At 45.4% G+C, this 20,124-nt stretch overlaps 1 protein-coding gene across 4 annotated transcripts in view; it reads left to right on the plus strand.

The window, feature by feature from the left end:
* The window catches only part of unc5db (unc-5 netrin receptor Db), a 171,429-nt gene that overhangs the window by 32,360 nt on the left and 118,945 nt on the right, over nucleotides 1-20,124 (plus strand). Inside the window, exon 1 of one of the 4 annotated variants that reach the window (XM_030417924.1) lies at nucleotides 8,964-9,000. The exons of the other annotated variants lie outside the window; for them this stretch is intronic. Coding sequence (XP_030273784.1) covers nucleotides 8,979-9,000 — 22 coding nt within the window. The 5' untranslated portion in view covers nucleotides 8,964-8,978. Of the gene's footprint in view, nucleotides 1-8,963; nucleotides 9,001-20,124 lie in introns of those variants that run through there. 4 annotated transcript variants of the gene reach the window in all.

Raw genomic sequence — 20,124 nt, forward strand, 5'->3', positions numbered from 1 at the left:
GGTAATCATATTAAAGAAATATTTTAGCCGCACCGCCGTAATTACGCTCATTAAGGACTTTTGATACAACGCACGCACGGAGAGAGAAATAAGTAATGAGAGGTGCAGACAAACAAAATCAGTCCTCTTTCTCTGCACTTTGGTGTGCCAATTAGCATATGATAATTAGTTATGGACAATTGGCCTCCTGGACGGTTTCATTAAAAAGTATCACACTGGGACCTCATTAGCACGCTAATATAAGGAAACTGTTAGACGCTTTACTCTGGCGGATGGATCTCATTTAAACTGGAGCAAGTGTGATCAAGGCCTGATACATCTGAAGCCTCCTGTAAGCAGTGTCAAGTGGTGCATTTGATTTCCTCAGCGCGTTTCTCCAGGTTTTGTGAATACCTGAGCATCACGTCGAGTGTTTACAGTCTGTTCGTCGTGTGCTCGATATCCCCAGGCGTGTAATTATTCACGGTGCATTGACTGATTGTGGCCACCTTGATAAGCAGAGCCAGGAGAAGACGACGACGACAACAACACACGCAAAAAAAAAAAAACGGGTGCTAATTTGAAAGAAGTCAAACATAATGTCTCCAAATCCCCCCGCTGCTTTTAGCAACTGTCACTGACAGTAAAGGTTACCGTTGCTTGCTGCCAGCGGAGGGGGATGCAGAGGAGGAGGCGGAGGAGTCTCCCTGGATCTTATCAGAGCAGCCCATCCGGCACAGCGTTCCACTTCCCTGCCCTCTTCTCCCCGGGTCTCCACTGAGCCTCTGACAGCTCCAGGTTGTTTCACAATAAAGCAGAGGGAAGCTGTATAGGAGCCATACTGTGAGGATAAAGAGCAAGGGCCACACTCTATCTGCTTTCATGAACTCATCTATTCCGACCCTGAGAAAGGAGAAGTGAGCCATTGTGGGGCGACTCTACCCTTCAGATAACACACGACTCGAGCTCGCTTCCTGTTCCTGCCGCCAAACAAACGCTTCATGTAGATGCACTCGGCTAATCTTTCCCAAACAACCGTCCGCCCGCTTCCTTTCCCCAGTCGGAGCAGCGAGAGTTACAAATAAAGTTGGGTGTTGCGGCGGAGACGGTGTTGGCAGGACTTCCTAACAAGATTCGTTTCATAACAGCGAAGGGAGTTGAGCTGCGAGATGAATTATTGATATGAACTCGACGGTGACCTGCCACAGATCAGGGCGCAAAAGTTCAGTGCTGCAAATCCTTGACAGCACTCATTATAAGACACAGCCGGCTGCAGCAGTGTGTCCCTCAGTGCCTTTGTTGCCGTCCTCGAGGAACAGCTCCTCGAGTGTTACCGGGTAGCAGATGGTAAAACCACAGTGTGACAACAGGTGTCAAAAGCTAAAGCTGCGAGAAAACAGCGGACTCTGTAGTGCAAATTGCTCGACAAAATCCGAAACCTGAATGTATAATGCCACTTGTGAAGGTGATTTCCTCTGAGATTTAAGTAACTCGGAGAAGTCGCACAGTGTTTCTGCTAAATCCTCTCCAGAAAAATGAAAAATGCCTGGTTTAAAAACCTGCCGAGCAGAAAATACGAGTGTTATTGTCTCCAGTTCCTTCACTTCATTTCATTTCAGATGTGTGCAGGTGTACAGGTAGTCTGGAACCAGGTTGAGCACCTTGCAGTGATGCAATTAACCTCAGCAGAGTGATGTGTTACAGTCATTTAATGCATATCAAGCATACCGAACCAGCAGTGCTCGCCCATCCTCCTTTAACCACCACTGAAGTGCCCTTGAGCAAGACTCTTAACACCAACTACCTCAGTGTACAGACTGTGATAACACCTGAAATTAAGTGTTTATAGATGTTTTCCGTCCTGGTCCGACCAAACAGGCGCCACCAACCTTTGTACGTTTACTCAAAGCAGCTCATAACGTCAGCTATGTGCCAGTGTGGACGTGATAAACACGGTTAGAAGAGTTAAATTCTCCACAGGTCCGTCACTCGGTTCATTTAAAGGATAGTTTATTCAGATTTACCCACATGGTGAGCAAAACAAAGACGTAAAAAAAAGTGGTGAGTCATAAAATCTTAGTTTGTGTCCATTATTGTATGAGTTGTGTTCCTTCAGCCTGTAAAACGGCTTTTCATCAAATGAATCCAAGTTGTGAATATTGTCCATTAAAGTCCAGAGAATCAAGCTAAAGTTATTCCAACAGGAGACGTACGTATATTCTGTAACTGTAATCAGTTTCCCCTTTTCCACTTTGGTGTATGGTTGGATGGTTGTGTTATTTGCGAGCCAAGCTACGTCCGTGTGAAGAAAGAAAACTGATAACTGATGAGATTTTAATGATAGTAAAAGGTTTTATATTGAGTAGAGACCAGATTATTCTAGGACGGTAACACAACACGTTCACTCTCCTCCATTCTGACATTAATGCAGAACTCTACACTGAGTAATACTGTGAAATAACTGATTTCTCTCATATCGCAGCACCTGGTACTGAACTGCATTACATTTTGCTGGAACATAGCACCTCTAACTAATAATCATATTCTCTGTAATGAAACGGCAGCAGCCGCACAGAGAGCGTCATTATTCAAACCAGCGGTGGATGCATGCTCTGTAATAATAACCTGAAGCCCTGCCAACGTCTGACTGAGCAGAGCAACGCAAGACAATGGCATCTATCATATTAATTTTGGATAATTGTCTATACTTATTAAGTCACCAGGACCGCGGCTGGCTGAATCTAATTGTCTGACCTTAATTACCGTTGGATATGCCTCGTGCAGCCCGGGCCCCCGACATGATGAAGCACAGGGAATGCAGGGGAGGGTTTCTGGGAACTCCGGCTGAAGGAAGCGGTGACGGAAAAATGCAGCACGGCCATTTATAACAGCGAGCGCTGCACACGGAGCGAAAAGTGGTTTCCAGAGCTGCACATAATGAAAGTCATGAATAAGATCCAAACGTTCAGTGTGTGGGTTGTAATGCTGGAAATACAAAGACCATACATCCACTGTATACAGTAGGTGTCGTTACATAACACAGTTCCTTATGGAGCTGAGATCCGCGCGCCCGAAGCGGTGAATTCTAACAGCTACGTTCACATCAACACCAAGTCTAACAATTTAAGTTTAAAGGTGCAATTTTAATTAGAAACGTTCCCAAAAGATATCAGCAGAATGTGAGGAGATAACAGTTTAGACTGCAGGATGTCTTTGTGCTGTGTTGCAGAGATATCTGCTGAAGTTAGCATGCTAACCACCTCGCACCGACCCGTCCTAAAGCTCCCAGCCTGGGCTGCTAGCTGCACGGCTAACTGAGCTAGCTATCCAACAGTAGTTACACTTCGCAGCAGTTAGTTATTCTGGTGACATGCTTTGTTTTTAAGTAAACAATTATTACATATTGCACCTTTAACACTACGATTAGCATGATGATGATATTAAAGGGTAACTTGTGTGTTTACAGGTCTTCGGGAATACTGGAAGTTAAAGGTGCACTCTGTAGTTTTCGGGATCTTGACTGACTCGTTTTTTTTCTGCCTAAACAAACAAAATAATCATCTCTCTTTGTTTTCATAACCGAAAAATCAAACTGACCTTTAAATGACGACACGGTTTCATACTGTTTTACTCTGTTTATAAGTGGCGGACCCTGCCACCTTGCTAGCGTCAAACAGCGTTCTGGGACCTTATTTCCTCTGAGAACAGCTCGTTTATTCAGTTATGGAAAAAGTTAGGAAAAAAATATTCTGAGTTTGTATTATGATCTTATTAATATTGTAAATATTAACCTACTAGCTTTTGTTTCAGTTTTATCTGACCATCAGAGGAAACCCCATCAACTTATGAAGCTGAAAGACCTCGGAAAAACAAGAAAAGATGATTAGAATTCAGATTGTTTCATCAGAAGAGAAAATAAAGATAACGATGTTAAAATTATTACCCAAACTGCGAGGATCCATCACAATTTGCAAATCGACTTCCTCCATCATCTTTGCCTCTGGTGCTGAGTTCTTCTGGAGCTGTGAGGAATTATTACAGACGTTTGTACGGTGCTCACTGCACAGAAAATGCTTCATAGGACTTCATCTTAGCAATGTTCAAGGGTACAAGTGACACCGACATCATGTTACAGTGGCCAATCACATAAACGTGTCTGAATGTATGTATGTGCATAAATAATAACAACAAATAAGTAACATTTGTGGCATTTGTCCACCAGACTATTGATTTGAAAAGACGTGGGAATTACTTTTTCAAACTCCTGCAACACAGAATTGTATTGTCTTGATACTTTTATAGGCCTGCTCATGTTTGAAAAAGTCACCCTATAGCTGTGCATTTTATTTGAAACGATCTTATTTTGCATGTAATAGAAAAAAAAACAGTCTTTGCATTCGTATTTTAACAAAAGTGCTTTGACTTTTTGCCCACTTGAAAATACCCTGATATGAGTGTTAGGATTAGGACAATTGATGGCAATAACTATGATAATAAAACCCAAGTTATAATAAATCTGAATTCTGCTTTGAGTCAGGTGTTATTAAGAGCTTTTAATTGATTTCCTGTAAATATAAAGTCCAACATTCTCTGGCTTTAAATCCCAGACCAGCCTGGAAATCATGTCTGATAGAGTTTTCATGCATTTCTTTTTTTTCCCTCCTCAAAGTATTTTCTGGAAGAGGGCTTTTGATTTCCTGCCCCACTGAAACACACCCAATTTACTTGGCAGTGAAACATGCACCCTATTAACCTGCCTTCCTGTAGCTCCCGATGGAAGTGTGTGTGGGGGGGTTGGGCCCTGATCGCCGGTCGGACCGAGGAATGTGATGGAGGCATCAAGATAATTAAAGTTTCACTCCCAGCTGTACATGCAAGCTGCTCATGAGCACACTCTGAAAGCTCTTCTGAGAACCGAGCCGCACCGCTGATGGTCCAAACGGGCTTTTCTTGTTTGCTGGAATCCTCCTGCTCTCAGGTGCTGTGGCTTTGGAGAGATTTGTGCAGATGCACCGGGATGCGCACCCCTCCATTCTTTGCACTTTTTTTTTTTTTTGCTTCAAGGCATTTTGAGAATTAGGCTCCTTTGGGTGATCGTTCCTGCATGTTGCTTGCAGCGCACAGTCGGCTTTTCGTGTCTTCACCTGAGATTCTTTGAGACGGTACCACCGCTCCGCTCGTGATCCACGTCTAACACCACAGAACTTTAAGGCTCCATAAAACTCCGGCTTTTCACATCGAGCACCAAGCTACGATCCCAGTGCGCATTAAACCGGATTTTGATTTATTTTAAAGTGTCTTGTATTCTATGGAGTGCTTCTCACACCGGGGTTGCCGCACCATATAGAAATTACATTGACCGTATCATGTAGATTAAATCACCAGACGCTCCGGAGCCGCTGAACTGGACCGACACACCACATCCCAGACGAGAGGCTCAAATTATCATACAGATTGGAGTGATCTCCTGCGTGTGCTTCCTCTGATTTCCAGTACATAAGCTGGAGGCAGGAGGTGCCCGGCTGCCGTGAATAGCTGCTGATCAGCGAGAAGATGCGTAGCTGCTGGAGGAGAAACCCCGCAGCTTCCTGGACGGCAGCCTGGATGGATTTTTATTCTGGTGGTCGGGATGGCGGCGGGGCAGAGGCAGTTATGCATGGATCACTGGTGGTCACTGACCAGATGTTCAGACATTAAAGGCAATGAATAACTAATGAGGCCGCGAATCACCTCATCCTCGATATTACACGGGAGAAAATGAGTTTTTGTGATGATGTTACTGTGAGGACTGAAATGTTTCTGGCTGGTCGGCTTCTGGTTTGTGGATATCGACGGTTCAGCTCAACATAATTCTATAGTATGAGAACAGTCGATATATATTGGTGCTTTAAGGTTTGGTGGAAAGGTCCCGAGGAAGACCTAATCTCCCAACACAAGGTGTCTTGGAGGATTAATATGACACATGGCCATCTGAGAGCATATTTTAGCACGTGTTAGACATTCATTCATTGTGCATTTTGAATGTCGAGTGCATCTACATGCAGATTTATACATGTAACGTCTGTCTGTGGGTCTCCTGTGTGTCCTGCCCGTACCCGCGGGACTTAGCTCGATATTTCACGACTCCACATGATTTATGTCCCGTGCCGACGTTCAGTGCCACTGCAGGAAGTGTTGTGCTCTTCATGCGGCGAGCTCAGACAGCAAGGTTGAGGAAGTGCAGTTGGTAAATGGGCATGTAGCACAGCCGGGTGTTACATGCAAGGTCGCAGTTACTGTGTGTGAGCAAAGACTTATAGTTCCTGATGAGCAGGTCGGTAGTTTGCATGTCAGCGTCTTGTTATCAGTGTGTGAATGTGTGTGTGAGCTGGTGAATGAAGGGAAGTGTTGTACAAAGACTGTCCTCATCAGAAAAACAACCATGTAGGTCGCTCATGACGAGCCGTGTTTACGTTTGTTGTTACGGTTGACTGCCGACGTGGTTCAGATATGTTACGTACATGCGGTGACGTCATGTAGTGTGGGTATGTTTTAAATAGAAGTGTCAGAAGTTATGTGATTTTTAGGTGAGAACACAATGAGGCAATCGGTCGAATATCATATGGAAAAGTTAGCCGGGCGCTAAACCGGAAGTTAGCCGGCTCGGTTGGTGATCCAGATTATTTTCACAGCTTGGAAGTCGAACTTTCATAGGAATGAACGAAGCTCCGCCTCCATCACTGTGTGCAGTAATAAAACATCCCAAAATCCATCTTTATCCGCACGCCTCCACCTGATGTTGATAACGCACCATCGCTTTGCACGGTGTTCACCCGGGTCGTACGTTTTGCACGTAAAATCCAGATCTCAGCAGGTTTTGACCAGTAGAAAAGGGAAACGACAAACATGATTGTGTTCCTCATCTGCTGGATGCGTAACTAGGCAACAATTTGACAAGAAATTCATCACAACACCTTATAAAAATGTAAGACGTCTTACCAACAGTTGACCAGAAAAAAGTGGTTGCTGCCCAACACACTCTCTCTGTCTAGACTTTTTCATTTTCCAGACTCCTGTTCAATTGTTGCGATGATCACTGGTTTTGCATTCTGTCTGATGTGCTTACATAATGCCCACGTTTCCCTCATGTCTATTTTTATGCGGGGCTGTTGTCCAGTATTTTGTCTCCGATTTTGAAACTTTCTTCCTGATAATTGGTCTAAAACGGCTCCTATTGTCTCCCCGTAAATGACCTGTTTTTCTGTGCTCCTGTATTAAGCGTGGACTGTGGGCTGTGTTGCATGTCTCTCTTGAGGAATCCAGTCTTACTGTTCTCAGTCCCGGGCCTTTGGTTTTGTAGACAGAAAAGTGGCACAGTGGCAACACAATAGCAGCTTTAACAGAAAGTAACTCTTGCAAAATTGATATTACATCCTGTAAACTGAAACGAGAGGTGCAGATTAGCAGAATCTGCAGATGTTGAAGCACTTCAGGACTTGAAAAGAAGAATGAGACGATATGACATCTGATGTTGAGTTGTTTAGTGAAGTGTTCCCAGAGGAACCTGAACCTTTAACCCCGGGCGTGTTCGGACCAGACTCCATTCAATCCGTTGCAGGGCTGCTCTGTTGTTGCGAACATGTTCTGCTTAATTGAATCTGATATCGAGTCTATCATCGTGTACAGTAAAGTCACTTTTAGCTAACCTTGACATAGAAAAAAAAAAAGCCTGGGATGTCTCCCAGTGGAATTAATCTGCTGCTGGCCGTCCTTTTGTCCCTGCAGTGATAATATAATGAAGAATGAGACGGTGACAATATTTTGACATTCATCTGTGTGGCTGTAATCAGCGCTGAATCAATATCTCATCTGTTATCATTTCATTCGACGCCCTCTCCACAGAGGGTCGGCCTCCGCTGCAATATCGGTCTCTTCTATCAAAGCGCTGGGCCTCCCTAGATCTCTATCCGCTGAATCCTGAGCCGGCCTGCCGATGCCCTTGCTGACACACAAAGGCGAAATCGTGGCTGTGAATGAGGTATGAACAGGACTCGGGGAGCCGGACAGGCCAGGTTAAACTCTAAGCCTGTGAGTCACCGTGACCGTCCTCCTCCCCTCTTCTTCTTCTGCGTCTTTACTCTGATGGCCGTCCAGCTCTGCGGCAGCTCAGCTCCCCGCAGACCGCAGAGAGGCCAAGTCGAAGGCAGCAATTAAACGGCCACGCTTGGTTTATTTATTTTCTGCACAGATCACAGCAGCGTCCTTCAGATATTTTTCTGTCCTCCGCGCCGACTCCCCCGGCGGAAATTCAGATGATGCGTGTAGAACATCCCCCTCAAACCTCTTCCCACCCCCACTCCCCAAACCGTTAAAAGGCGACCAGTCACGTGAGGCGAGCGTGTCGAACTTATTTCTACAAAGCGTGAACAAGCGAGCAGACGGGTGTTTTCCAAGAAACAGGAGCGATTGAGTTATTGGACATGTTGTTTTTCACCAAGCGTGGTGCCAAGAAACCCGATGACAAAAGCCCTGACTTCATTCAGAACACTTCAGAGATTAAGTGCTCTCCATTTTGTGCCATCTTCATTCCCACTTGCCATGTATTGTTGAACGGAGGGAGGGCTCTCGTTTTGGCGTCGCTCTTGTAATATTCCGGGCTGTTCCACTGTGGAATTATTTACTCACAGTTAATTCCGACTTCTGTGGAAAAAAAATTACCAAGCCAGCGGCGTATTCTTCTGGAATATTCCCCGGGCACGGACAAAAAAGCAGAGTGATGAAACAAACAATCTGTTCGATACAAAAGACGTTTCTCATCTCTGCTTATTTTTCCTTCCCCTTACGCGGGCGCGTTTGCAGCGATGAAGACATTACAGCGAACACAAGTGCTCCAGGACTGGTGGGGGTGGAACACGCTTCTGTCAGACAATTCATGTCGCTCCTCTTGGCTAGATTTCCTTTTCTTTAAACGACGTCTTGACTCTCTTACATATGCACATAATTAATCCTTCGTTTTCTCGATGCTGGGACCTCTCGCCCGAGGTAACTGGATGTTTTTTAATCGTGGCAAACCCAGACATTTTCGCTCTTGACACCCGTGACAGCCTTCTCTTATTCCTCTCAAACAGGAAACAGACGACTGACGTCTCTGCACTATTTTAGGGTCTGCTGGTAACACGAGTGATATCTCTGCGATGGAATACGAGTGTATTTGTCTTTCCAAGTCTTTCCAAGGCATTTTCAGTTATGAATCAGCACTTTAAAGGAGCACGCTGTAGTTTTTTGGGGGGGAGAAAGATCTTGTTCTGTCTGAACAAACTAAACAATCAAACTCACAATTTAAGCTGTTTATTTTTGTTTATAAGTGGCGGACCCTGCCGCCTTTCTAGCCTCAAATACGATTCTGGGACTCTGTTTTCCTCTGAGAACAGCTTGTTTTATTCACTTATGGAAACATCTTATCGGGAAGTCACGGTAGGCGAGCGACTGCGATGACCGCCCGCTCTCATCTATCAGCTCGACATATGCATAAAACAGCGGAATATCTAATTTATGGAATTATGAGCCAAACATCTGACACGGCCACCTGCTGCGCCTGTGCGATTTGAATATGATTTGCACAGTGTTTACTTGGGAAGCCACATTAAATGGCCCATTGCTTTGCTTTTATGATAATGGGGAGAGTGATCATAATAATAGCCTCAATATTTGAAATGGCGGTCGCCGTTGGGACCGGCACGAGTGGCTAGCTAATTAGACAAGCTTCTTCTTAACACCTCATTTTGTACCTTTTGTACAAAGTTAGATATGAGTGTGTCAAGTGGAAATGAAACGGAGAATTGCTCATTAAAAGTGAACCCAGTCAAAGGGAACGTAACTACAACATAACTAATTCACTTCAGGACTTAATAGAGGACTTAATCACGCGGACTGACCAACATGCATGCTCACTCGGGTGCTTTTTTTATCCGCCGCGCTTGTAACTGCGAGGCCCCCGCGACAAGCCAATAAAACACTTCTGCAACACTTGGCAGGAAAAAAGGTTTCAGCAAACAACACTGACATTAACACTTCTTTGAACCTATCTGTGCAGATTTAAGGCGCAGTGAAGAAGAGAGAAAGGAACATGAAGGGGGAACAGAGCACATTTAATTACTCTGAGCATCCATGTGGTGTAATAGCCGCCTGCTGTTCAAACAACGAGCAGAGCCTCTTCAGCCTCCCCACAATGAAAGCTGCTGATGTTGCAGCTTCTCTCCCGTCTTATAGTCTCTGGCCTCAATCTCTCTTGATCAGGCAACTTCAGGGAAAACTTGCAAAGTTATGCATTTTTTTCCCGGAGCCCTACAGCCGGGGAGGATATGCCAAGTAAATCTGACACTATATGACCGGGAGGGAAAAAAGCCGGGAAACTGCGACGAACTTGTGCATTTATCTGGATGCTCGCCTGGTCTTGTGCACTTACGCAGAGATTGTATCAAATGGAATAGATGCTTGTTCGTCCTCTATTTAATTCATTATATCGTGTTGTGATTCAGCAGAGAGAATTCATTACTTCCTGTCAGAATATGACTTTGTCTCCGCTATAACAAAGGAGGGGGCTTCTGTTTTTAAGCTAACGGACACCGAATGCTACGACAAGCCTTCTCAGCTGTCCCCGACAGATAACTGAAGCTGCAATTAAAAACCTTCGACCTTGAGAAGACTTTGGCTCAAATGCCGTGGTCAAGAACATTCGAGGAGCCTTTCAAAGTCAATTGAGTTTCCACCAAAGATTTAGGCGAGTCCTGCTCCCAGCTCAATCTCCGAGGCTATTTTTATCCATCCGACTGACAGATCAAGTGGCACTGATCAGCACACCTGCTTCTCTGTGCTGAGGGGGAGCGGGAGCAAAAACTGGAGCTCATACATCAATGTGTCACCGGCCAGGACTGTCCAACGGGCCCTCGGGAGCAAGCTCCCGCCGCTAGGTCCTGACCGGAGACCCCCCCCCCGCCCCCGCCCCAAAACCCCACTTCCTCAATGCCACAGTAAAACTTCTCTGGATTTGAAGGTGGCTGAACTGTTTTGCTGCTGACCTGACCAGCTTTAGATTTAATGGACTGAATTTTTAAAAGGATGTGGAAAAAAAAAGCAGCCGGGGCTCCGCGGACACGGATGGAGTTTTGATGCAGCCTATTAGAGCTCCTCAAAAAACATTTCCACAGCCCTGCCCCACAAACCCGCGCCGAGTGTTTTCCATCGTGCCTGTTCAGAAGTTTCCAGGAGTCTCCCGCTCGCCATCGCTCACTGTGCTTGTTCTGGAGAATAAGCGCCGTCTGACATGCAGTATTTACTGTGTATGTGTCTCCCTTGAAGGAGCGAGAGCGGCAGGCTGTCAAAGCGCGGCGGACATTTCGGTCGAGCCATCGCGGTCATTGAAACAAAAGGCTTTCAGGCAGTGGCTGTTGGCCTCTGCGGTGGTTTCTGAGGAGTGATATGACGCGGCGGTGCACAGGTCTGACAGATTGAAGACTTTTGACTGCATCCCCTGCTGGGCAGGTGAAGCCTCCTAATTGGGACTGCAGCAGAGAGACAGCCTTTGTGGACCTCCAGAGGCCTTGTGACAGCGTGGCTGAGTGCTGATGGTACAAATGTCACAACGAACGGGGCGAGATGGAGAAACAAGGTCTTCCAAAGGGCTGCCAGTTACAGCACACTGTCAGAAAACTTAAATGAGACCATGTGACATATCTGGGGCTAACCTGTCAGTGTTTAGGCTACTGAGACAATGCTAATGTTGCTAATGTTGCTAATGTTGTTTTTTTCTCTTCTTCTCTTTCTGCTGGGCACCGTGTCTTCATCCACCGATTCATCCACCAGGTGAGTAACCCTCCAAGACTTTGCTGTTGTTTTTTACGTTTCACTACAGTTGATTTCTCGGTTGTTCAGCCGGTGGCAGTCGGCAATTTAGACGGCATATCGTGACGTTAGCTACTCGCCCCAAAGCTGATGGAAAGTTGGGTGAAGTTTTAAAAGTTTCTGGAGCGTCACAGCTAAACGTTAAACTTCTGATTAAACATTTTAATCAGAAGAGGAAGACTAATTATCAAACTCTCTTCACTCTCATGAGTGAATAGACAAACTGACTCACGATGCTTTTAAATTTTGTTTATATGTGGCGGACCCTGCCACCTTTCTCGCATCAAACAGTGTTCTAGGAACGTATTAACCTCTAAGAACAGCTTGTTATGTCTGAATGTGTACTATAACCTCATTAATATTGTAAATAATACATTTCTGAGTTTGAATTTCTTCCCCCAAAACTACAAAGTGTCCCTTTAAATTGCACCGACTGAGAAGCAGAAAGAAAAAAATTTCCATTCATCTCCAAAAGCTCAGAGCTCCAAACGGCAGAATAATCTGATTGAAAGCGGCTGAATTTCTCTTTATAGGAACTTCAGATCTGCCTCATCTTTATTCCGTCGCTCACTCACTACAACACGAGGCTGCTTTGGTTGCCGACAGCGAACTATAGGCCGTATCCAACGTAAAAACAGCTTCTCCGTTATCTGCAGTCCGTCAGCCTAACGTCAGCCTCCCCCTCCCTCCTTACCCTGTTGACGGGTGGTTATTTGATCAGAGAGGCGATGCATAGATCACTCCATTACGCCGGTCACTCTTTCCTGTGCGCGTTCCCTCGTGGTCGGCGGAGGTCAGATCATCTGGTCACCTCTCGGCTGACCTGTTATACTTCCTCCAATAAAGCTCAACGCTGACAGTCATAAAAACTCCCCGCGGACGGCCTCCTCCTCCTCCTCCTCTGGTGTTTGTGTTTTCGTTGTTCTCTGTGATGAATCGGCCTAATAATCAGAGCCACCAAGCTGACCGAGAATATATACTGTGAGACAGTCGGCGGTGTCTTGGGAGAATCTGCTTTATGGTGGTGAGTACATTACATATTATTGAACGAGCAGACGACATGCACCCCGAGGCTTGTTGGTCGGAGAAAGGCTCGGGAGGACGTATAAATCTGCCGGTGCGGTATCCTTCAGCTCCGAGACATTGTTGACAAGAATAAATTGTATCCTGACGTTAAATTACAGGATGCGATCCAACTTGTGTCCAGTCTGTCTGTGAACACTCGCGCTCGAGGTTTAAAAACGCTGCACATGTTGTTTTTTTCTGTGAAAGGAAAAATGCCGCTGCTTTGTAGGATTGCTGTGTGCGTGTGTGTGTGTGTGTGTGTGTGTGTGATTGGTTGAGAGGATATAGAAACCAAGGAGCTAAACTGTCACCACCAGCACTGGCACAGATTTCCGATCGCTCTGAGAGAACAGAGCGGCATATTGGCTTTTTACTACATGGAGGATTTTGGCTCTGACGGTTTGATGAATGTCTTGACACATCTGTGACCATTATTTTAGAACACTCCAAAAAAAATCAATAGTGTTTGCTCCGGCTGCCCAAGGCAATGATATCCATGAATGCTTTATTTACCTCTTTATGCGTGAAGATTTGAGGCGCCGCTCCGTGTTAACTAATGAATGAACTGCTCTGCCAAACACTCCAGCGACGGTGCACAAGAGTATCTAATCACCTCCAAATGTCACTCTGGCTGTGCCCCATTCATATTCCATTCACCCTCCGACTCATCAATAATAGGTATGAAGAAAGCTCTGCGGAGGCTCGTCGGGGGGAAAATGTGAGTCCCCGTGCCCCTGCGAGAGCCCGCGGAGGCCTGGAGGCGACGATGGTCGCCAGCCCTCTCCTCGCGCTCCTGCGAGTTAATGAGGCAGATGTCAGTTAGGCCAAAGGAGCTTTACCTCTGTGCATTGAGTTTAGAACCAAATCAGGGCCCACCTCCATAATTGGCACCTGATGTGTCGGATGAGCTCGCTACGCTGACATTCATTACACTTAATAATGCACTCTAGGCTCCGTGCAGCCCTCTCTAACCAGCTGTCTGCTCGCAGCCCTCATGCCATTAGGCTTCAAAGCCGCGGTGTCAAGCATTGCTTTTGACACAAGTCCTCTGCGGTGGAGGAGCAGCGAGCACAAGCTATTTGTCCACCAGGCTGTCTCGCCCGCTTGGCCGTCCATCACTCCACTGAGCTGGAGAGAGCCATGTTCGGCTGAAGAGTGATTTCCTCCAGCCTGATGTAGAAATACCCAGGATACAGGCTGCACTTCCAGAAGAATGTATGATTATGGCAGGCTGTCATGTGGGCAGCATCAAGACAGCCTTATCTGGCTGAACCTCCCTGTCATCAGGTGTGCTGCTAGTGAGCCATGCTGGCTCCTGCTGCCAATCAGAGCCCAGCGGACCGGTGTCCCTGCCAGGACACAGTCGCATATCCCGAATCCTGAACACTCTGCTGGCCCGATCGGACCAGCCTGTCCTCTCCAATCAGGGTCGAGAGTTCCCCAGTATTGCTGCGTGTGCAGGAAGCGTGTCTGGGGAGAGCAGAGCTCCTTCAGCTGAAGGATTCAAGGCCCTGCTCTACTGGAAAAAAAAACAAAAGGAACAGAACCGTCTCCGATTCTGCCCCCTCCACACTTTACCGGCAGGGCAGGCAGAGCTGTGACCTGCTGTATGCATGTGTGTAGCTCATGCATGCAGCAGCTTAACACAGAAAGACATTCTTAATTTTCATTTTTATTCTATTTTGTGAGAAGTGCAATGATACGAAAACATATGTGGGCGTGGTCCAAGTACTGACTCAGCTGGTGTAGACTGTTGGTATAAGCGTGCCGCTGGGCGCCGTTCAGGCCGCGGTCCGATATCTATGTGTTACTGTTTACAACATCACTGTTGCTACTGGAAACAACAACAACAACCTCCAAGCTAGCAACCTACAGTCTGACAATGGCAGGTTACCACAGCAGTCTGCTGCTGATCGCTTACGTGTTTGCCTTTAATAATTATCAGTAGATTTGATGGTGTGATTTTCCTTTATCCACACTGAAACAGCAAGAAGGTGGGAGGGGGAAAGAGAGAGTGCAGAGGAACAACGACTCATATTCTACACGGGCAGATATTAAAACTGTAGTGAAACGCTGGTGTGACGTCGATGTGATTGTCTACAGGTTGTTTCACACTCCGACTTTCTAAATGTAACGCTGCTCCAATCTGTTAGCATGGACGCCGTAATGAAAACCTGCAACACCAACCAACGCTACCAACACCAACAAGCTAACAACTCTTACATTATCTTTTAAGGGATGTAGCTATTGTGATGCCGGGACTAACCAAGATGACCATGGTTGCTTTAAACAAAAAAAATAATAATACAAACCAATTCTGATTCCAGCAAGTTTCAAGGGACACAAAGTCATTTTGGATAAGAAATTCAAAGTCATAAAAAAACATTTTTTTCATAAATGAACAAACAAACTTTTCTCTGAGGAATATGAGGTCCCGGTGGCGGACCCTGCCACCTTTCCTGCTTCAAACAAAGTAAAACAGTACAAACTGTGTTTTTCTTTGAGGTCAGTTTGTCTATTCAGTTTATCCATGAAAACAAAGAGAGTTTGATTATTTAGTTTGTTGAGGCATAAAAACGGTAGCACTGTTGCAAAAGTAAATATATTGCAAGTTTATTGCAAATGAAAGTAGCATATTGATTTTTTTTCTTTCTCAGTGGCCACTACATGACACGACAGGCCAGCGCTCCCTCGCTCCTTGTGCTCATGTAAAAACTGCAATATCGAAATATGCAAATGATGTGCTGAGCAATAACATGTCCGGAAGCTCCAGAGTCAGTGAGAGGCTGGAGACAGCCTGCCTCTTTGTGTCCGTATGTCTGCTGTGCAGCTGCACAGGCTGAAGCTCCAGACTCTGTCTGCTGAGCACACACTGATTCATTGTCGGCTCATATCGCTGACTGTATGCGGCTTAAGGGAGGGATTTACAAAACAGGTGTTTGTAAAAATGCACGCTAAAGACTCTGACTCTGCTTCTAACATAACACACCCCATGCACAGTAACCTGCTAGTGCTAACAATGCTAACAGTAAAGCTATAACAGGTATACACTTCTGACTAAACTCCTACTGTGCACAATTTAAGAGTTAATCTACAGAACAAAGTGTTTTTATGCCTGGCTTCCAAGTCCTGGTAGCTCCTAAAAAAAATACTGAATGAACAATCCTTTTATATACATTTTTTTCAGGATCAGATTTTCCCACATTTGTTTGACGCACCTCAACACATTTGAGCTGCAGCTAACAGCTCAGCTGCTGGCAGCTGGGCTCCGGCACCGAACGAAACAGTTGTCGCTCCCGCATGTCACAGGAAATTAGCATAAAGTTGAATCGTTCTCAGCTTCTCCACTTCGTGCCACAGCAAGACTTCTTCAGTTTTTAATTGCTGGGGGAGACACCAGGATGTTATTTGGAGTTTTATTTGGAGTGGTTAAAGGGCAACGTCACCAATTTTACACATTCAAGAAAGAAGTACTACTGCAAACGTAAAAATCCTTTTGTGGCTCATAAATGGGCTCCAGAGATGTCACTAAATGGATATAATAATACAAATGATAATAATAATGCATTTTATTTGAAGGCGCCTTTCAAAGCACTCAAGGACACCGCACATAACAACAACAGTACAACAAAAGACAGTACAAGTACAGGACAATGAGGATATGTTACAGGATATGTTGCTTTGTGGGTAATGTAGGCACCACATTTTGAAAAGCAGTCAAGCAGTGTACTCCAGTTAAGCTGTTGGACTCATTATGGACAGTTTAAAAAGTGATTAAAATTGAGACAGCAGAACCGGAGATACCACCTTTTTAATTTCACCAATTGTTTCACCAGCGCTGGACATCCTCTAATATGGAAAATCGGTGGAGTTACCCTTTAATTGCAACAAATCTGGCTTAGTAGAGAGTAATGTAAAAGCTAAAGATGTAATATGACGTAAGATTTCCTCTAGAGTTGTACACATGATGAATATTCATGATCTATAAGACTTCTGGTCTCCATGCACTCCTGTGGGAAGTATCTGACTCTGGAGCAGCTAACTGCTCCACTTTAACTCCTTTCACACAGTTACTATCAGCACCACCTGCCCTCAGGTGCCCCTGATATGGAACCCCAGCTTCCTCATGAAAAATACAACACTTCCCCTGTTAGACCACCTTAAGATCCCCTCGCCTTGGGCTATGCTGTGACCCACAGCCTTACATGAAGTCCCCAGGTGTTGTAGACCAAACCGCATGGGCATCCCCACCATTTAACCCTCCAGCGTCGCCATGGCTGCTTTTGTTTGCATGTCCGGTCACACTAATATGAGCCACATATCAGTGACTTTTTACTAACCTGCCTGATAAGATGGTAGCTGATGTTATTTTGCCAATTCAGCTGAATGCGAAGGCCTTGCAGAGCCAAGGAGAGTGGAATTAAAAGCTTCATGTGTTTCCGCCTGCGAGTGCGCCAAGTTAATGCACTGCTATCATCATATCCATTTCTGATTCAATAATGGTTTACAGTCACACAAGAGCATTTCTGTTTGATAGTCAACAAGCGTTTAAGTTTATTGCCTGAGACAAACTCTGACAAAGAAATGACTTTATAGTTTTAATCATACCCCAATTTATTTCCATCTGAGTTATTCAGAGAGAAAATGCTTCCTATCACAATGGTGCATTATGTGTTTAATCATTAGCGAGGGAGTGAGTTAAATGATAGTTGAGCGTCTTGTGGCAGGAGGATCGTTGAGAGCAAGATATCAGATGCGGATGATTTTTGTCTCTGATATTGAACTGCACAATAAAGGCTGTCAGCAGATTCTGGGCAAAGTGGAGCAGCTGAGACAAAAGGAAAGATGAGAGGCGTAGATAATGACTGGTGTTGTTTTATTCATTCGCGGGAATGAATGCTGACCAGTGTTTGTTTGTGTTGAACTCATTGTGTTTGCAGTCAGAACTGTGAATTGTGAGTGTGTAATTAATTCCCTCCTGACTGCCAGCCAGCTCTGGCTTCTGATGTGCAGCGAGGAAAAAATCGAGTCCTGTTTGCACCGTCGACACAGCGCGGAGCCCGGCAGTGGTTCAGGTGACTTCCTGACCCGTTCTGAAAAGAGACCTGATGAAGTGCACTTTTCTAACTTTACAGCTGCAATATGTATGTAACAAAATATAGAAATAAGATTGCCTTCCCTCTGTCACTGTCTGATACAACAGCAGTGATCAGATTTGCATCCTGTTGAGCTTTTTTATATTAATATAGCTCTCTCTCTGAATCGAATCTGCATTATATTACATATTAAATCGGGTTATACACCTGATCTGGTATGTCTGGAAACTGCACAGGAACAAAGGAAAGCTAAGGTCGGTAAAATATTACACATAGCCATGTTCATTTTTAGTGATGACAACGATGTGCAGAGCTCTCAGTATAGTGTTTTTCAGCAGCTAGCTAACTCAGTAGCACAAAGCACACCGTCCCTGACCCAAAGAGTGTGTGAGCGGCAGCAGCAATGGCCTCTGTCAACAGCTAATGTTAGCACAAAGCACACCGCCTCTGACCCAAAGAGAGAGTGAGCGGCAGCAACAACGGCCTCTGTCAACAGCTAATGTTAGCACAAAGCACACCGCCTCTGACCCAAAGAGAGAGTGAGCGGCAGCAACAACGGCCTCTGTCAACAGCTAATGTTAGCACAAAGCACACCGCCTCTGACCCAAAGAGAGAGTGAGCGGCAGCAGCAACGGCCTCTGTCAACAGCTAATGTTAGCACAAAGCACACCGCCCCTGACCCAAAGAGAGAGTGAGCGGTGGCAGCAACAGCCTCTGTCAGCAGCTAATGTTAGCACAAAGCACACCGCTCCTGACCCAAAGAGAGAGTGAGCGGCAGCAGCAACGGCCTCTGTCAGTGGCTAATGTTAGCACAAAGCACACCGCTCCTGACCCAAAGAGAGAGTGAGCGGCAGCAGCAACGGCCTCTGTCAGCAGCTAATGTTAGCACAAAGCACACCGCCCCTGACCCAAAGAGAGAGTGAGTGTCAGCAGCAACGGCCTCTGTCAGTGGCTAATGTTAGCACAAAGCACTCCGCTGCAGCAGTAACAGGTAACTGTCATGTTTGTGTCGTTTTTGTTCATCATTTGCTTTTGTTTATATGATTGTGGCATTAACAGAGTTGCTTATTTATATATTTATTAGACAAAAAGAGCTACAAGCAGTTGTTGTATGTAGCGAACTAGCTGCTAACACCCCCCCCTGCTGGTCAGTGAGAGCTACAGGTCAGTCGGCGTCTGTGTGGTCAGGCGGTGGTTGTACATGTGTTTTGGTGGGTTGGCATTTGGCTCTTTTTCAGTTGAATCATTTTACAATTTTTGCTGGTTTCTTCATTTTACCAGCCCCACCTTTAAAGATTTAAAGGAAAGACTTCAAAACCTCTTTGCCAGGTTGTATAACAGACCTTTGATGTTTAATATCTCAGCGCTGTACACCCGAATTCAACTTCATGTTCCAAAAACTCAAGTTTAAATATGACATCCAAGGTTTCTGAGTTGATACTCTGCGGAGACAGATTGTCCCGAGTTTTCTCTGAGGGAACAAACTTCTCATGAAAGCGCCGAGCTGAGTGAGATGTGATGCACACCTGCTCGTTTTCACAGCCAGCTTTGTACATAACAACAGAGCGCTTTTTGGGGTGTGGTGAGATATTTTTGAATCTTTGTGCTTTCTATTTGTTCTTGTCGATGACATAATCCTGACTGCTCTGGAGTCTGTTTAAAGGAACAGTTCACCTCGAAATGAAAATGTAGTCACCCACTCACTTCCATGCCGATGAAAGGTCAGGTGAAGTTTCGTGGTCCACAAAACAATTCTCCTTAAAAACTGAGGGATCAAATATTGCTCCATACAGCTCACCTGGCTTAATCCGAGTCACAGATACGCATCCGAGATACACAAATCATTTTGAACAGACGTTATTTACAGCCTCAACGAGTCGTCGAGCTCGAGCACCAACCAGATCGGAGCTGCGCTGATGGTGTTAGCTTTGAAGCTGCAGTGAAGCTCTCTAAATGCTTCAAGTGTGATTCATAGCGTGGACAATGAAACAGAATATCTGTCAGCGCGGGGGTGTGAAGATAATGACAGATTTTTTTACAAGCTGTTCTTTTAAAGTCATGACAGTGGCTCAGAGTTCAAGGGAGAGCAATCGACTGAATCCCC

Source organism: Sparus aurata, chromosome 5 (genome assembly GCF_900880675.1).
Source record: "Sparus aurata chromosome 5, fSpaAur1.1, whole genome shotgun sequence".
In the NCBI taxonomy this organism is placed as follows: domain Eukaryota; kingdom Metazoa; phylum Chordata; class Actinopteri; order Spariformes; family Sparidae; genus Sparus; species Sparus aurata.